General features: G+C 45.7%; 1 protein-coding gene across 11 annotated transcripts in view; it reads left to right on the top strand.

The window, feature by feature from the left end:
• Positions 1-19,749, top strand: part of KANK1 (KN motif and ankyrin repeat domains 1) — a 170,671-nt gene that overhangs the window by 129,837 nt on the left and 21,085 nt on the right. For 8 of the 11 annotated variants that reach the window (XM_081802809.1, XM_081802811.1, XM_081802808.1 and 5 more), the window contains one exon: positions 8,501-11,161. In XM_081802809.1, coding sequence (XP_081658935.1) covers positions 8,501-11,161 — 2,661 coding nt within the window. Of the gene's footprint in view, positions 1-6,155; positions 6,326-6,414; positions 6,472-6,730; positions 6,859-8,500; positions 11,162-19,749 lie in introns of those variants that run through there. The other 3 variants (XM_081802812.1, XM_081802814.1, XM_081802813.1) reach the window with 3 other exon arrangements.

The raw sequence follows: 19,749 nt of genomic DNA, 5'->3' as shown, positions 1-19,749 counted from the left end.
AGATTGACTCTTTTAATAACAAGTAAGGAGGTATCTTAACCTCGTTAGATGTAGGTACAATCTCTCAATATATCTGCAGTCTTTTTTATTTTATTTTTTATTTTTTTAATTTATTTTTTATTTTTAAAGATTTTATTTATTTATTTGAGAGGGAGAGAGAATGAGAGGGAGGAGGGTCAGAGGGAGAAGCAGACTCCCCACCGAGCAGGGAGCCCGATGTGGGACTCGATCCCGGGACTCCAGGATCATGACCTGACCCGAAGGCAGTCGCTTAACCAACTGAGCCACCCAGGCGCCCGTGTCCTATGTTATTTTAAAGCAGAACGAGGAATGCTTACACTGTTCTCTTTCTTTTTGTATGTTCTGCCCTTGCTTGTAGATTTGGTATAGGGAAGGTCCTTGGGTCTGACAGTCTTACTGTCAACAATGCCATCAGCAGAACTTTCCTGTTAAACCTGTCCAGAAAGATCTATTCCACTTTACTGTTTTCTCTGTCCCACTGATCCGAGCCTAGAAAAGTTGATTTGCTAACTTGGTTGCTCTCATACTTTGAGTAATTAACATCGTGAGAACTTTCTCTCCCTCTGCAAGTTCATCCTTCTGGTTTTCTTTCCTGCCTGTCAGCCCTAGCTGATGTGGAGTCTCTTCGACTGCCTCCAACAACAGGATGCTTGCAACTCTGCTGCTTTTAAATATGGGAATCCATGATAATTATGTGCTTCTCAGGGACTGACTCAGCTCTTGGGGCAGAGTCTTCATGCTTCACGGGAGTACAGACAGTATGGTTACGGGAATTAGCAAAGTTCTTCAGTTTCAACACTTCAGGTAGAGCATCTGGTAAAGAAAAACACATAAAAAGCATGGAAGTTGTGCCCATGGGTGTAATTATTTTCATGGTGCCATCAGTCAGTCAGTAATTGGGCCTAGACTGTGCAGCAGTGAAACCAGAAGAAGTCATTGTATCCTCACTGACAGTTAAAGTAATAATATCAAAGTTTTGTCCATCGATAAGTCCACCAGGACGTGTTAGTCCAGAAACCTCCGGTGTGATTTGCTCATACTAAAGAATGGCTCACTGTGGTAGAATGTATAGAAAAGTATTTAGCGTTTTCTTGCTCAAAAGTGGCATTTTTCACCCTGTCCCTGGAGCATGATGTTACGGCCCCACTAAGAAGTGGGGCCTTGAAGACTGTGGCTTCTGTAGCCAAAGTTCTCAGTCGCTCTCCAGGAAGTTTTGACTCTGTTCATTGTCCTTAGCATACGCCTTCTCCGTTTCAACATGGCGGACATTCTGGACTGGTTAATCCGCTGTTTAGGGGGGGTGGGGCTGTCCTGAGCACTGTAGGGTGCTATAGGATGCTTAGCAGCAACCCTGGCCTCTATCCACGAGATGCCAATAGCACCCCCTTCTAGTGGTGATGACCAAAAACATGTCCAGACTTTGCCATGTGTCCCCTGGGGGGCAAAAATCACCCCCAGTTGAGAACCATCACTAATAGGTTAATCCTGTGACTAATTTACTACCATCTAGTCTAATCTCCCACCTCCCAGCGAATGTATTAATTTTTTTGTCTGCCCAAACCAAATATAGTTTGGAAAGTTTGATTTCCTTGAGAAGTGAAGATCATATAACACCTTTTGTTCATCTAAAAGAAATTATTCTTGGGGTGCCTGGCTTGCTCCGTTGGTAGAACATGCAACTCTTGGTCTCAGGGTCTTGAGTTCAAGCTCCACATTGGGCATAGAGCTTACTTAAAAGAAAAAAAAGAAGTTGGGCCCCTGGGTGGCTCAGTCAGTTGAGCATCCGACTCTTGATTTCAGCTCGGGTCGTGATCGCAAGGGTGTGAGATCAAGTCCCCCATGGGGCTCTGTGCTGAGCGTGGAGTCTGCTTGAGATTCTCTCTCCCTCTCCCTCTGCTCCTCCCATGCTTGCACACATGCTCTTTCTCTCTAAAAAAAAAAAAAAAGTTATTTTTGAGGGACCCATATCTGCATTTCACTTTGCTCATGCAGCTAAGCTGCAAGGAAATTTTAAACTTTTCTTGAGGCCATAAATTGGGCCCCTCTCATGGAGCTCTAAGTTTTATAGGTGGTAAATATATAAATAAAGAGTAGAATTACCATCAGTTTGTTGATTTCGGCTTCTCTCTGAACACAAGGGAATTTGCTCTGGACTTGGGACATTGTCTCTAGTTAGTGTTGTCTCATTTGGCGTTTGGTTACCCCAAATTGCAGACCGTAGAAAGTGGGTCATGAGAGACAAGCGGGAAGAGGGACTCTGATACCATTCATGTTTAGGAAGTAGGTCAGCCCCAAGATGACGTCAACCCAAGAAGCTGTGTACCTGCTGTTAGCGGCCCGCCTCCTTACGTTGCTGCAACAGTGTAAATTCTGCTGATTCCACCTCTTTGTTTCATTTCTGCCTTGTATTTTATTTGGGTTTTATCCCCGTGCACCCCACCCCCACTAGACTGTGAGCCTTGTGAAACTGGGGACCTTATCTCTTGTTCACACTGTGTCCCCAGCTCTTAGAACAGAGCCTGGTAAATAGTGATAGATAAATGCACAGGTGGATGGATGGACAGACGGATGGATGGATATTATTACTAAGATTGTTTTTATCAATATTAATTATAAGTTGAATGTATGAATAAATTTTTTATTTGGTTGGTCCTCTTGTCACACTTGAGGATAATAACATTCTAAATGGCCCCCTTGAATTTAATCTCTTTGCCTCCCTTGGTCCAATCCACACACAGTGTCAAGACAGTCTAAGTGGAGGTCTTTTTAGCCTCTAGCGTGGGGCTGGGTGTGCACCTCAGGGTGATCGTAAGTGGACCAGATCCCCCTGGTCTGGGACCTGAGTCTGATGGCCTCTTTCGTTCTCAGCCACCCCCCTCTCTCTTCTGACCTCGTCTGTCCTCGGGCCATAGCAGCAGTCTCTGCCCTGGCCCTTGGCCGTTTGCCTCTCTTTCCTTTTACTCTATCATCACGTGTCTTACCTTAAAAACTCAGCTCTTGGTTAACTCCATTTCTGTTTTGATTAATTATTCACATATGATCATATTGTTTTTGTTGATAACATGCCTTTGTAACTGATCTCAATTAGTGTTATGTTTAGGATGTTTGGTGTTTATTTGCCAGCTAGACTATACCTCCTTTTATTTCTTAAAATCCTTCCTCCTACTCTTTCCACTATTTGAATAAGACCATTTTCTGCACCCAATTAAGCATGTAATAAATGCTATATAATGAAGGCAGAGGTGGTGCCAGGAGCAGTCTCCACCACTGGATTTCCAGACATTTAGAAAATTCTTGTAAACCCCAGGGGACAGCCTTCTGATTCCAGAATATTTAGTTGGAAGCTGTTACTTTCAGGATTCCATTTGCAGACATAGCCAGTGGTTTTTGGCCATATATAAATAGGCATAACCCTGTTAATCCAAAAAAAAAAAAAAGGTTTCAGGCAGTTAAGATTCTCTATAACTCACTTAGAGATTTTTTTACAAACTGTTTTTTTAATTCTTTCCTGATTATTGTTGAGTTAATAAAAATTTCTGTATAAAAAAGTTTTACTGTAACATACCCCAGTTAATCGTTTAACATTTTTCTTCTTTTCAAGATCTGGTCTTAATTTTTTGTGGGGGAGGGGAGACACAGGGGAGTGACTGCTGTATCCATTAGAATTCAGTGTAGATCCAAGTAACAGAGACCCAACACGCAAAATAGCTTAACAAAAGAGAAGTTTATCTTTCTTTTACATAGACGTATAGAGGTGTAGTATGATAGCTCTGATCCGCAGAGGTCTTAGAGACCCAGGATTTTTCTAGCACATTGTTCTTCCATCCCTATGTGTGAACTCACGGTCCAATAAAGCAGCTAGTGTTCCAGTCATCACATCTGCATTCCAGGCAGCAGGATGGGGGAAGTGACAAAGAAGAAAGGAGGCCAGAGAACTATTCCTGTGTCTTCAAAGGGAGGTTCCGGGGGGTTGCTTTATGACGTTTCTGCATATGGCCATACTAACGGTAAAAGAGGCCAGAGAAATGTAGTCTTTGTATGTGCCCAACTAAACCAGGAGTCCTGTTAGTTTCAAAGATGGGATAACACATACTGAGGAACATCTGGCTGTCTTTGCCATGGCTGCCCTGTTCATCCCCCTCCTAAAAGAACTTTCTTGGAGTTTATGTCAATACATTTTCTCTTGCTTCCCAGTAACTTCTTATAATCTTGTAAATATTTTTTATGAGATAAATAGCTATGTGTTGTAAAAATGTATAAGATATAAGGAACAACATAAAAACCATCCATGATTCTACAATCTAAAGATAACCACTGAAACAGCTTCTTGTAAGAATTGTCTTTAACACTAATACAGAGCAAGCAACTTCTGCCTACAGAATATTAAGATGTTCTTAAAAATTCATTATATACTACTGTATGTTCAGTTATTCCTTCGGGAAACATGTTTAAACATCTCCATAGTTCCACACATCTTATTAAATGATGTGTATGATTGGGAAGGGGGAGTAGTGAAGGAAATTTTAAAAATTAAATTTGTTGCTCTTAAGATACTTAAGCACAGAGAGAAAACCTACACATTTGGAGAAGTTGGGAAATCAATCAGGGCCTTATAAATGCCATATTTGTGTTACTGTACGTGAAGGTACACCAGAAAGCAGGAGGTAAAAAAATGACACTGGGTGTCTTGTCTTTAGTTGTAGAACATACAGTGGACAGTTGATTGTAAAAATGACACCTTGAGAAACACAGGTTGCTTTTTTAGGTGCTGGGGGATGAAATTTGGATGACAGCTTCTTAGGATAGTCTGATTTAAGCAGTATTAGGAAATCATCAAGCCTAACATGGTTAAATTCTAACCTTTCCTGAGTCCCAGATTGAGAAGTCCAGAGTTCATTTGGGGGATAATTCAGCATGACCTATGCGTTTTGTGAACTTGAGAAGTAACTAAAGATGGGCCGGCCAGTTAAGTTTCACTGAAAAATGTGATGTGCTTTGGGGCACCTGGGTGGCTCAGTTGCTTAAGTGTCTGCCTTCGGCTCAGGTCATGATCCCGGGGTCCTGGGATCGAGCCCCGCGTCGGGCTCCCTGCTCTGCGGGGAGCCTGCTTCTCCCCCTCCCTCTGCCTGCTGCATCCCTGCTTGTGCTGGCTCTCTCTCTCTCTGTCAAATAAATAAATAAAATCTTTAAAAAAAAAAAGATTTTATTTATTTATTTGACAGAGAGAGAGAGAGCGCGAGAGAGGGAACACAAGCAGGGGGAGTGGGAGAAGGAGAAGCAGGCTTCCTGCGGAGCAGGGAGCCCGATGCGGGGCTCCATCCCAGGACGCTGGGATCATGACCTGAGCCGAAGGCAGACGCTTAATGACTGAGCCACCCAGGCGCCCAAATAAATAAAATCTTAAAAAAAAAAAATGTGATGTGCTTTGTTGCATTCTAAATCCTGACATCAAATCAGTGCGTTTTTTTTTTTTTTAAAAAGCACGTTGAAGGGAAATAGATAAAAATTAACCTTTTCTACTGAAAATGGGTAAAATAACTCTGTTAAGAAATACACAGAAAAATTCTGGAGTTATACCAAAATATTAATAGGGCCCCTAAGCGGTGAGAGCCGAGGGACTTTTTTCATTCTTTAAATGGCCTGGAGGTGATTTTTTTTTTTTTTTTTTTTTTTTTTTTAACATAAGCCATGGACTACTTTTGTAACTGGAAAATGGTGGGGCTTTTTAAAGAACTTTTCATCAAGGGCAAAGGCTCAGTTGAGATTCATACTATGGTTAAGGGATAACTGCTTGTCGCTGGTGAGGAGCCAAGGGCTGAGAAGAGTTCCCGCAGGGCCCCTGACCAGCCGGGACTGCCGCGCGCTTGGAGAACCTGCTGGGGACAGTGGTGCCTTTTGTGCTTGGAACGTCCTCAGGTGACCAGGGCCGCGGCTGCCTGGCGTCGGCAGGAGCACCCAAACTCGCCCTCGGAAGTGGCTCGTACCGCAGACGCACAGCCTGTGTGTGGAGATGTTTGAATCGCCCGCGGTATTTGTACGCCTGGCCACGCTGGCCTGAAGGACACGCATTTTCACGAGATCCCGGGTTCCTGTTTTCATTAAGAAAGCAGGCAGTGCCGAGCAGCTGAGTGGGCTGGGGGTGGTGTCGCCGGAGCCGGAGGGAGACTTCATTGGTGCGACCTGGGCCTATGGTGTTGCGCGTGGCCCGGCGAAGTGTGCACGAATGTTGAGCCTCCTTTCCTTACCCGGTGCAGACCGACGGAGGGCGTCCGAGGCAGCGCCGGGGCGAAGTGCGAGGCAGCTGGTGAGCTGGGCAGCCGGGCGGGCGCCCCGGGGGTGGGGGTGCAGCGGGCGCGGAGCAGGGAGCAGGCCGGCGGGCCGGGAAGGCGCCGGCTGGGCGGCTGGTGGCGATCAGGCCGGTGGGGAGCCCTCGGGGCGCCCGGGATGGGGGTGAGCTGCCGGCGGGGAGCGGAGCGCAGCGGGCGCCGGAGAGGGGGATGAGCTGCCGGCGGGGAGCGGAGCGCAGCGGGCGCCCCCACTCCCCGGAAGGAGGGTGCGCGGCCTGCGGGTGATCAGGCGGGTGGAGAGCGCAGCGGGCGCCTGGGAGGAGGGTGAGCGCCGGCAGGCAGCCGAGCGCAAGGGGGGTGGGGGCGCGGGGGCGGGGGCCTGGTCCCAGGGCTGAGCCCCCTGTGGCCTGGAGGAGCCACAGCCCAATTTTAGAATCGGGGGCTCCTGTCCGTCAGATTTGCCCGCTTTTACCTGACACCAGAGCGGGCAGCTCTCTTTGCTTGTGGAATTTCAGACAGCACTGGAAACAGGTCGGGCTGCATATTTTGGGTGAGCGTGTTGTCCGTGTGGAGTTAAAAAGGAAAGAAAGAGGGAAAGAAAGACGCAGTTCTGTTAGCATGAGCACAAGCTTCCTGGTGCCGGCTCATCATCAGCTCACCCTTACATGGGTGAGCCAGTGATTAAGGTTGAGCACTTCTTTCAAGTAGAATTCTCTTGCCATGTTTTAGAAATGAAATCTGGTGCCTCATTTCCAACAGCGAGAACAGTTTAATATTGTTTTAAATCAGGGCACGGAGAATACACAACTCTGCTGCTTGGCAGTCTTTTTGTACTTTTCTTTCCAACATTTCAGAGGAAAGAGGGCAAATTGGAGGCGAAAGGTTTACTCAGAGCATTCACCCTATCAGGTGTAAATGCTCAGCAGGGTTTGGACTGGGAAGGGCAGACAGGCAACCCACATTGCTGGAAGTACTTGACAACAGTCCGGTGGGTTTTTATATCCAGGATAGGAGTAGGGGTACAAATGGCTTGCATTTTCACTCATTGCTTTTGGGTATTTTCCATAGCTCAAAAAATACAGAGCTTGTTATTACGACTTTAGGAAAACACATTACTTAATCCTACAATTTAAACAAACAAAAACGGCCTTGCTTTTCCATTTGAAATGCACAGCTCGGGTCAGCAGCAAGGTCTGTGCCTTGAAAAAGTTCTTGCGTTTCCTTTTCTAAATGTTTGGTTTAGCCAGAAGTAGCATTTACTGAACGCCTCAGGATCCAGGGCTTGGAGTATAGGTTTGCTTTTATTTTCATTCTCTTTTGCATCTGTTTGCATATGGTAAAACACAACATGGGGTATTCTTAGGATATGGAATGTTTTGTCCAAAAGAAGTCAAAGAGGAGAAAAACGTTTTCTCTTAGTTGGGGCAGGCTTTTGGTGATGGTGGTGGTTTTAAACGGGAAGACACGAAATAGAGTTGAAGTCTGTTCTCCAACTGTGTTCCTACCCATGCTGCCGGAGTTCATCACTCATCGGCCCCTGGGTCCTGGCTCTCTCAGCAAGGAAGGGGTCAAGGCAAATTGTGATCTTGGGGAGGGTTGTCAGACACCAAGGGCGCCCTTGGCCGCTGTTTAGAAAGGCTGCAAAGTCTGCAGAAGAGTGACTGCTGTAAGAACTCCCACCCCGGGCTTCCTGCATCTCTGCTGATTTGGTCCGTTATTCTGACTTTTCACTTTTGGTGCCTCAGCGTTCACTTTAGAAAATAGGAGTCTTAAGGACTGCTCTCTAGACTTCAGTGGACTCGAGACCACAAAAGAAATGATCTCCTCGAAATGCGTTCACGTCTTTTCAGTACGTTCTTTTCAAAAATAAAGTGTTTAGTGAGGACTTAATATACGCTTGGCTCTTTAAAAACCACTGTCTCATTACATTCTTATAACAACCTTATGAGGTAAATACGTGTATTTCCATTTTTACTCAGGGAGAAACTGAAGTTCCAAAGGGTTTATTAACTTACTCACCCAGCTGTTAAGTTGTAGATCCAGGATTAGAACAGAAGGAAGGCTGTCAACTCTTAAATCATACTAGTTGGCCACACTGCACCATACACAAATGCTAGTTTTTGTTTGTTTTTGTTTTTTTTATCACCAAGTGTATTCCATAGCTTTATAACATTGTCTTCTCGCTCTCCTAGGAAAAGCAGAGGGTGTTCTGAATGGAGATCATGACAAGGAACAGAAAGATCCTTATTTTGTGGAGACCCCCTACGGTTATCAGCTAGACTTAGACTTCCTCAAGTACGTGGATGACATACAGAAAGGAAACACCATCAAGAAACTGAACATCCAGAAGAGGCGGAAGCCATCAGTGCCGTGCCCAGACGGCAGGGCGGCGCCCGGCCAGCAAGGTGTATGGACTTCCACAGAATCCCTGTCCTCCTCCAACAGTGATGACAACAAGCAGTGCCCCTACTTCCTCCTCGCCAGAAGCCAAGTGACATCGACGCCAATCCCAAGGCCCCCTGCCCCTCTGGAGGCCTCGCCCACTTTTCTTACCATCCCGGAGAGCCGAGAGCCGCCACCACCCTCACCACAGCTCCCGAAGCACAACCTTCATGTCACCAAGACGCTGATGGAGACCCGGAGGAGACTGGAACAGGAGAGAGTCGCCATGCAGGTGGCACCGGGCGAGTTCCGACGGCCCAGGCTGGCCAGTTTTGGAGGCATGGGCTCCACGAGCTCGCTCTCCTCCTTTATGGGTTCTGGAAACCACAATCCCGCCATGCACCCACTTCAGAACGGGTACCAAGGCAACGGGGATTACAGTGGCTATGCCCCGGCTCCTGCCACCACTTCGTCCATGGGGAGCTCCATGCGCCACAGCCCCCTGAGCTCCGGGATCTCCACCCCAGTGACCAACGTGAGCCCCATGCACCTGCAGCACATCCGCGAGCAGATGGCGGTCGCCCTGAAACGCCTGAAGGAGCTCGAGGAGCAGGTGCGAACCATCCCCGTGCTCCAGGTAAAGATCTCAGTCTTGCAGGAGGAGAAAAGACAGTTGGCCTCGCGGCTGAAAAACCAGAGAGCCACAGCCCAGAACGACATCGGGGGCATGAGGAAGCGGTCCTACAGCGCTGGGAACGCATCCCAGCTGGAAGAGCTCTCCAGGGCCCGGCGAGGCGGCGGGGAATTGTACATCGACTACGAGGAGGAGGAGATGAGGAGCGTAGAGCAGAGCACGCAGAGCATCAGGGAGTTCCGGCAGCTCGCAGCGGACATGCGGGCCCTGGAGCAGAAGATCCAGGACAGCAGCGGCGAGGCCTCCTCGGAGCTCCGGGAGAACGGGGAGTGCCGGTCCGTGGCCGTGGGCGCCAACGAGAACATGGACCACGTGGTCGTGTACCGCAGGGGCCCCGGGGCCTGTAGGGACGCCGCTGTGGGGACCGTCACTGAGACGAGGAGCTCCGGGGTCGGCGTGACGGAGGCCATGCTGGGACTGATGACGGAAGCTGACAAAGAAATCGAGCTGCAGCAGCAGACCATAGAAGCCCTGAAGGAAAAGATCTACCGCCTGGAAGTTCAACTGAAGGAAACCACGCATGACCGCGAGATGACCAAGCTCAAGCAAGAACTGCAGGCCGCTGGGTCGAGGAAGAAGGTGGACAAAGCCGTGACGGCCCAGCCGCCTGTCTGCAGCAAGATGGTGGAGGCCGTGGTGCCCACGAGAGACCAGATGGTGGGCCGCCACGTGGACGTGGCCGACACGGGCGTCGGGACCTCCATGCACACGCGCAGCGTGGCGGTCTCCTGCCAGCCCGTGTGTGAGAGTAGAGCCGCGGGGCCTGAGCTGCCCCTGAACTGGTGGGTTGTCAAGGAACGGGTGGAGATGCACGACCAGTGTGCCGGGAGGTCCGTGGAGACGTGCGACAAGAGCGTGGGGGTGGAAATCAGTATCTGCGAAACAGGCAGCAACACGGAGGAGTCTGTGAATGACCTCTCGCTCCTCAAGACCAACCTGAATCTCAAAGAAGTGCGATCCATCGGCTGCGGGGATTGTTCTGTCGATGTGACCGTCTGCCCTCCGAAGGAGCGCACGTCGCGGAGCGTGAACACAGAGGCTGTTAGCCGGGGCGAGGCCGCTGTCATGGCGGTGCCTCTGACCACCAGCCAGCACACCAGTATGGCTTGGGGACAGGTGGACCAGTCCACCAACACCGAGACGGCCACCCTCGTGGACTCCAGCACCAGCACCTCCCTCAGCACTTTGGACAAGCAGACCAGCACCCAGGCTGTGGAGATGCGGACCGTGGCCATCGGGGAAGGCCGTGTGAAGGATGTCAACTCCTCCGCCAAGATGCGGTCCATCGGCGTGGGAACAGTGCTGTCTGGCAGCTCCGGCTTTGACAGGCCTTCGGCTGTGAAGACCAAAGAGTCAGGCGTGGGGCAGATAAATATTCACGACAACTATCTGGTTGGTCTCAAAATGAGGACCATAGCTTGTGGTCCTCCGCAGCTGACTTTGGGGCTGGCAGCCAGCAGGAGGAGCGTAGGTGTTGGGGATGAGCCCGTTGGAGAGTTCACGGAGAGCCCCCAGCCCCAGGCTCCTTCTGGCACGATGACCGGCTTGGACCACTACATCGAGCGCGTCCAGAAGTTACTGGCAGAGCAGCAGACTCTGCTGGCTGAGAACTACAGTGAACTGGCAGAAGCTTTTGGGGAGCCACACTCACAGATTGGCTCTCTGAACTCGCAGCTCATTAGCACCCTGTCCTCAATCAACTCTGTCATGAAGTCTGCAAGCACGGAGGAGCTGAGGAACCCTGACTTCCCCAAAATGAGCCTGGGTAAAGTTACAGGTATGTGGCGTTCCGAGGGACCGGGGGATGAGGACAGATGGGGATAGTGTACTTGCAGGAGGTATGGATTTTTTTCACCTGCTAGAACCATTTTTTGAAACCCTGGAGGAAGCTTTAGAATGGTCATGGGTAGAATGAACACCAAGAATCAAAATTCATAAGGAGCTCTGCTGATTCCCGTTGTCTGGTGGTTTCACTGGCCTTGGGCTGATGGGAGCAGAAAAGCAAGCTTGGGTTGAGTGGCCTGGTGGCTGTCTTCTGGGGCTGTTGGTTTGCTGCCATGTCTTCTAGTTATGTACTTGCTCCTTTTATACAGGACAGCCTGCAAAAGTCCCACAGTGTTTGTAACCCTACTTACCAGGACACGCTCAGTAAAAAGTACTGGCATGAAATGTTCTTTGTTAAAACTTTGACGGAGGGAGAGAGATTGTATTAGTTCATGTATTAATTCAGCAAACAACGGTTCTGTTCCTGCCCTTTTCCAAGCATAGGTATAGGCTTCTGTCCTCATGGTGCTTACTCTCCAGCTGAGGGCACAGTATGTCAGGACGTGACTCGTGCCATGAAGGAAGGAACTCCAGTTATAGGGAGAGTGAGCGGTGATGGGGTGGGGGCGATTGGAGATGGGGTGGTCCAGAAAGGCCTCTCTGATAAGGGCCCCTGGAGCCAGAGAAGGGAGTCTTTGCCACCGTTCATTTTGACAGGTGCTTAAGGTGTTCTTTCTCATCCTTTCCTCATTGGGATTCCTGCTCACCCCCGCTTTTCTTAAAAACGGAAACTAATTGAGAAATTACCCTGAAAGATTTTATGACATGTGATATTTCCCTGCAAGCCTCGTTAATGTGACTTCCCTTTCACGTGTCTCTAAGCAGTCATCGTGTCCTTCTAGGACAGGGCTTTGTTCCTGACTCTCCCGCTCGCTCGAACCATCATGACCTAGAGAGAGAAAGTCACCCTTCTTTACACTTCATTTGTAAAATGGGGATTCGAAGGGCACCCATCCTGTAAGGTGGTCATTGTGCTCACCGCTGGCTCACATTGAGCTCAGGATAGACCTTTCTTGTCACTGGTGATGTTGCTATAGTGTATCCCGTGGGGCTTCTTTTGTTGACAAGCTAAACTATAGTTGAGGTTTGGGAAGCTACCAAAAACACACCCTCCACTCTGACCAAATGCTTTAGGTAAAATGAATGTAAATGCTTCACGTGATTTGATGAGTGTACACTGAATTTAATTGGATGTGAAAATGTGCAGTGTGGACTGAATCGTGAGTAAACCATTGACAAAAATTTTAAATTCTTTGTTTCTTTATAGGCAAAAGGGTAATGGTTAAAATAGCCTGGAACTGAGTATTTTTCTATCTTCCCAAGTTTCCACTTCCAAACCTGAATTCGTATTAGTTTTTAGTAAGCGTGCTGTGGAGCAGATAGTTTATTGTAGAAGAAAACATGACAATGACAGCCGAGGGGTGGGGTTTGTGCCTTTTAGAATCAAGTCTAGTAAGTGTACAGAGGGGTCATTTTATTATTTTTTAAAAATATTTTATCTATTTATTTGACAGAGACATAGCTAGAGCAGGAACACAAGCAGGGGAGTGGGAGAGGGAGTCCAACGCGGGGCTCGACCCCAGGACCCTGGGATCATGACCTGAGCCGAAGGCAGACGCCCAACGACTGAGCCACCCAGGCACCCCCAGAGGGATCATTTTAGAGTAAATAGGATAAAAATGACATGTGGACTCAAGCAAAGTCTTAAGTAACTCATCATATGTCTGCTTCCACTTCTTTTTAAAAATCATGAGGTCAGATGTGAAGTCAAAATAAAACTCTTAAATATCCCCAGACACAGATGGTACAGTGGGTCATCCATTATAAGAACATTTTCCTGCCAGCTTCCTCCCTCCACCCCAAACTGGGGTTTCTGTTTCACATTCCTGCCAAAAATATTTTGCTGTACCATGTGGTCATCTGCCTGACACCCTGAGCATCAGGAACCGGGAGAAGGTTTTGTCTGGCTGTGTAACAGTGCTTTGTGGTCCATTTCCAGCCACACCGACATTCCAGACATCACTGTTTATATCTGACCCTGCAAACAAACACCTAAATTAATCAGCTGAGATGTAGGAGACCTACAGCATTTGAACAGAAGTATAAATATTTTTTTAAAGATTTTATTTATTTGAGAGAGAGCGAGTTTAGAGCATGAGTGGAGTGAGGGGCAGAGGGAGAAGCAGAACCCTGCTGAGCAGGGAGCCCGACGCAGGACTCAATCCCAGGACCCTGGGATCATGACCTGAGCCGAAGGCAGACGCTTAACCGACTGAGCCACCCAGGAGCCCCAGAAGTATAAATATTTTTAATAGCACTTACGTGGTCACGAAGGTAGCTCCCTCTCAGAGAACAATTTTAAAGTATTTCTGTAATTCGCATCACATTTGTATTCTAATGTCCTAATGCAGAAGGAGTTAGGTGAGGGCAGAGCATTAAACTTTCATTACTTGGTGTTTGCTATATGGACCGAAAACCAAAGCAGCTTGATATGGTAGAGATTTTCAACACTTGGACGCTGTGAAGGGTGAAGATGTGTCCAAATGCACTGGGGCTTACCGCGGGCTCCGAACAATATAGAATATTGTTCACACCCAGTCTAGAATACATTTCTGTACCAAAAGGCATGAACAGCATAGACATTTTCTCCCCCAACTGAAACGATGTGGAATTTTGATGTCCCCAAAAGAGCATATAAACGATCACTTACAGTAACCCGGTACTTGATTTTAAAAAAGCTAGGTTTGGGCTCTGAAGCCAGGCATTCTGGGTTCAGATTCTTTCTGTGCCCCTAGGACAAGTTGTCTTTGTTCCTTCCTGGGGTCGAAGGGAACGTTTAATGAGTCAGTGTGAGTAAAGCATTTGTAATAGTCTGCAGCCCAGAGCATAGATGCTCAGTAAATGCCGGCTGTCATTGCTGTCCCTGTTTTTGCTACTTCCAGAAATGGAAATGTAGATGCAGAACAAATTGCCACACAAAAATTGCACAAATGGTCTCTTGTTTTTAATCCAAATGTTTATCTTCATAATTCTGGCTGTCACTTTTTCCCCTCAATTACTAAGCCTCCCCAACTAACAGTTTTATCAAGATAAGGAAAGATGTCAGTAAAAAATGGAAAGCACAAAATAAGTAGAATAAATTTTCAGTTCTGAGTCATTCAGAGTCTGTATAAAAGCTACAAACAAAGCCTAAATTCAATTATGTGTATTTGTGCCCAATCCAGAGACTTCTCAATTTTTCTAGGTTGGAGATATAAGAGCATGTCTTATTTAAAAAAAAAAAAATTTTTTTTTGAGTAGTCTCCACGCTTAGGGCACCTGGGTGGCTCAGTCAGTTAAGCCCCTGACTCTTGATCTCAGCTCAGGTCTAGGCATGGAGCATACTTTAAAAAAAAAAAAGGTTGAAAGCTTAACTGACTGAGCCACCCGGGCACCCTGAGAGCATCCCTTTTTCACAGGCAAAAGAGCATTCTTTTTTGTAGCACCATAATGCCTAACACCCCTACTCAATTTCTTAAAATAATAACTGGAATATGTGCTTGTAACAAATTAATGGTTCAGAAGAACTTAAAATAAAGAGTGAAAGCCTCCCTCATGCTCCCCTGGGGTAACCCCTTGTGTGTTTGGTGTGTACAAGTGTGTGTGTGTGTGTGTGGCTCTATATTTTAGAGATGTAAATTCTTTTTAACAAAAGTTGAATCCTACATATTCTATGTATTTGTCACATAAAAGGTCACAAACGTTCTTCTGGGATTAAAGAGACCTTGTCATAATTTTGATGCAGCTGAAATTTGTTGATGACCAAAGATATTCTATACTTTTTTTTTCTCAGTGTTCCTTTTTTTAGAATTTTAATTCCAGTATAGTTAACATACAGTGTTATATTAGTTTCAGGTGTACGATACAGTGACTCAGCAGTTCTATACATTACTCAGGGCTCATTGTATTTTTAATTACCTTCACATATTTCAACACCCCCCCCCCCCCCGCCACCTCCCCTCTGGTAACCATCAGTTTTCTATATTTAAGAGTCTGGTTTTTGTCTGTCCCTTGTTTTCTTTGTTCATTTGTCTCTTAAATTCCACGTGTGAGTAAAATCATACAGTATTTGTGTTTCTGTGACTGACTGATTTCCCTTAGCATTATACCCTCTAGATCCGTCCATGTTGTTGCAAATGGCAAGATTCTTTTTTATGGCTGGATAATATTCCAAAGTATATATATACCACGTCTTCTTTATCCATTCATCAGTTGAGTTGAACTTGGGCTGCTTCCATAATTTCGCTATTGTTGGTTATGCTGCAGTAAACATCAGGGTGCATATATCCATAAAACACCTTTTGATTCCTCATGGTCTAAGTTTCCTGTACTTAATATTTTCTCTTATGGAATTACAAAGCCAAGAGGAAATAAGTTTCTGTTCTCACACAAACCTTGGGAAAAAATGTTTATTCTTCCTGTAAATCAGTCGGATTATTTTGGTTTGAGGAGTGAGTTAATTTTTTTTTTTTTTTTACCTTTTCCCTCTGGAGAGAGAAAATCGTAAATGAATGACTTGCACTTACAAATACTCCAAAACTATATACCTGTCTTTGAGCAAATATAAACAGAACTATCTATAACAGTGTAATTTAACTGCCTGCCACAATATGTAGGAAATTAATCTCTCATACTCAGAAGAATTGCTTTTTTTTTTTCTTAAATAGAAGAACTGCTTTTTAAATCAGCTTCCATATTTACACCCTTAGTTATCTTGGGTTTAATAAAAAAAAAAGTATGAACTTGAAGTCATTCCCATAACTGTGAAAGCAATTTTGTAGACAGAGATCTGAGCCAAAGCAAAATCAGGGAAATAAAGTCGTTATAGAAATACCATTTCTAGTGAGTTTTCTCTTAGCTCAAATAATATACCATTTACTTGTCTAAGGACTTAGAAGTTTTTTTAATCACAATTTTTTAAAATAAATGCTACAAGAACATCGTATAATCCGGACGAAATGCTTCTGAAGCCCTGCAGTGTATAATGGCCTGATGGAGGGGAGAGCCTGCTGACCCAGAAGTGGTTCAGGAACTTGCAGTATTGGTTGAGAGAGGAAGAATCAGGGCTGCCATGTCCTCTTCTGTCATGAGAAGGCTGGATTCCATGTTTCTTGCTCGGACCCCTTTCAGCAGAATTATTCTCTAAAAGTTGCTCTTCACCAGGCTGCCCATCAGATTCAGCTGAGAAAGTATTTTTCTAAAATTCATGGGTTCTCTGCTGCCACCCACCACCACCACTGGTACCCAGGCCCTGTTTCAGGGAAATACTGTTGGAATAAACCGCCTTAGAGCAAGGCCTCTTAATCTGGGGGCCATTGCTTTATGAACAGTTTTATGTTAGGAAGTTTTGTGAAGAAATTGAAGACTTTTCATCAGATTCTCAAAAGAGGGGCGCCTGGGTGGCTCAGTCGGTTAAGCGGCTGCTTTCTGCTCAGGTCATGATCCCAGGGTCCTGGGATTGAGCCCCATGTCAGGCTCCCGGATCGGCGGGGAGTCTGCTTCTCCCTCTGCCTGCCCCTCCCCCTTCTTGTGCACGTGCGCTCTCTCTCTCTCTGTCAAATAAATAAATAAAATCTTAAAAAAAAAAAAAAAAAGATTATCAAAAGAGATCGTGGACACTCAGAAAAATTGAAATTGCAGATCTAGGACATCTGTTACAAACCTTGGGGAAAAGGACCCCCGCCCAAAGGAAAATCTTTTATGAGTTTAAAATCTGCCCACCACTTTTGTGAACCTGTCCCTGGACACATGTTTGACAATCTTACTCTTTTAAACTGACGCTTCATTGTTTTAAATGGGTATTGACATGGCCGTGCAATCTCCGGAAAAAGATGCAAGTTTACTTTGACATATATTCTGAATCCTAAAGTATGCAGTTCATATCTGGCTAAAGCATACAGATTGGTAGTTTTTGAGAACTGAAGTGAGTTCTTGGATGTTCGGTCATTAAGGACGAAGTGAATTTGTTGATATTGGACAGTGGCCACAGCTGTTTATTCTTCCTCCAAGCAGCTAGTCGTTCATATCTCAGTAAAAATATTTTTCTTAAAGATTTATTTGTGAGAGAGAGAGCAGGAACAGGGGGAGGAGCAGAGGGAGAGGGACAAGCAGACTCCATGCTGAGCGCCGAGCCCGATACAGGGCTCTATCTCAGGACCCTGAGATCATGACCTGAGCTGAAACCAAGAGTTAGAGCCACCCAGGTGCCCCTCAGTAAAGATATTTACAGTCTGCTCTGTCCCCTTCTCTGTTCAGGTCAGTTGATAGCTATGCATTGACTGTGAACTCTGTGCAAAGTGTGGTACTGCAACAAAGATGTAATGTGGTCTATGCCTTGAAGAACTTGTATTCCAGTTGGACTAATCCAAGCCAAGACATGTATACCAGAAATATGAACGATAACCTATGGCAATATGTGTTAACCACCAAATGAGCAAACAGAAAGTGCTCCAAGAGTTTAGCTGCAGTCAGGCCCTCTGAGATCAGGGGAGGAGATGAGGTCTTTAGCTGTTTCTGGAAATGCACCCATGCTTAACCTAACTTTAGTTAATGCAGCCTGTCAGTGTGGCTTTTCTGGGTCAGGTCTTGGGATGGTTTGTAATTAAATGTGGGTGGGGTTGTGGTGAGGAGAATCTGATTCTTCATCCACCCTAGCATTTTAATTTCTAAGTACCCACTTTTAGATACATTCATGAAAGCTGTCTGGAATGTTCCCAGGAAAATATTAAAACGGCCCTAGAAATTATTAAACTGCAGCTCTGACCCTTGAAGCTCTCCAGTTCAAGTTGACTGTGTTGGTGGTCACAGGCATTGGCCTTCAGGCAGAGTTCTGAATGTTGAGCCTTGAATCAGGATGGGATTGCCCTTTCTCCTCCATCAAAGATGCATACCTTCTCCCAGAAGTAATATGTACCAAAAAAGCAGGTGATCTTTCATGAATAATCTCTACTGTCTGTTCCTCAAACCAGTATGTGCACTGAAAAGGATGAATTTATGCCCAAGCCCTTTTCTTTATGGAAAAACTACATGTATTGAGATCCCTTGGAATTCGTAGTTTTATTTGGGGAAAATACCAGTGATTGCATGGCCTCCGTTATGATTCAGATATTTCAGGCCTACTTCTTGACAAACAAGCTACATGTTCTTTAAAAATCAGATCGGAATGTTTAGCTGAAATTTTGACAAAATACATGTTTAATAGCTGGCCACAGTGTTCATAGTTGTGTTTTCAGAAAGCACCTGGCATTATAAATAAAAGTATTGGTTGGCATAGCAGAAGAGTTGGGATATGTGAACAGAGTGATTTCTAAAATCCATTTTATTTTTTAAAATCAATTTTCTAACAAATGTAGGTACACAGTGGAATATACCAAGAACTAATACAGATTCTAGGTGGAGAAATGTCACAGAGGAAATTGGAGAGGGTGATCTTGTAAAAAAACAACAACAACAACAACAACAAAAAACCACCCAGAAAACAAACAAAAAACCTCCTCCAGCTCTGTTTTTCACTGAAGGCTTTTTTTATAAAATAGTTTGCTTTTTAACATTTCTAAATGTTGCATTCTAAACGGTTTAAAGTCAGGAACATACACAGTTTTCACTTTAATAAAGTAACTTATTTTTCATGATAGTTTGCCTTAGGTAGTTTAATTATCCGTATATTAAATGCTGTGTACTTTAGAATTAATGCTTTGAAGTGCTCTTATTTTCCAGAGCACTGAGATTTCTGTGACTCACTCTCTTTTATTTATCACTAATCTGGTCAACTTGTAAAATGAGGTTCATGCTTCATTGGCATTTATGGTCATTATAAGTTAAAGACCCAAGCACAGCTGCCCCCCTCCCCTGCTCTCGAGCTCCCGGGCAGTGCCGGTGGGAACCATTGCCACTTGGTGGGAGCTTTGAGCATCTAGGCCCAGAGTGCCGGAATTCTGCAGGTATTTTGTGGTTACTCCTGTGGTTTTGCCCACGTTGTTGGGGTAGCATTTACTGGTAGTCGTGGACTTTTATACCCTTAATGGTCCAGGCCTATTAACTAAACTCTAGTAATTACTAAAAATTCACATGGTGCCAGTCGATGGATTGAAACCAGAGGGAAGTCTAAACTCTTGTTTTCAGCAGTCAAGTTTGTTTTTATTAAGGAAGCTCTGGGCCCAACATGGGGCTCGAACTCACAGCCCTGAGATCAAGGGTTGCATGCCCTACTGACTGAGCCATCCAGGTGCCCCTCAGCAGTCAAGTTTTATATCTGTTAAATAATTCACTGGTTCTCAATCCTGGCTGCACATGAGAAAAGCTTGAGGAGCTTTTTAAAAGTACTAAAAGTTCATTGTATCTGAATTTTTAAAAGCCCCACCCCCAGGTTTGTTGGTTCTGAAGTGCAGCCAGGGTCAAGACCGTTGGATTTTGTCGTCCTCTTTATTTTGCTTTTCTGGGCTGCACCTTTTCCTGTGTTTCACTTGAACACAGCAGTCCTGGGCTGGTGCACATCTCATTCTC

Source organism: Leptonychotes weddellii, chromosome 14 (assembly GCF_054177405.1).
Source record: "Leptonychotes weddellii isolate Sample4059 chromosome 14, ASM5417740v2, whole genome shotgun sequence".
NCBI lineage: Eukaryota > Metazoa > Chordata > Mammalia > Carnivora > Phocidae > Leptonychotes > Leptonychotes weddellii.
Note: the sequence above shows the minus strand (reverse complement) of the source record. Positions and strands in the feature narration are given on the sequence as shown.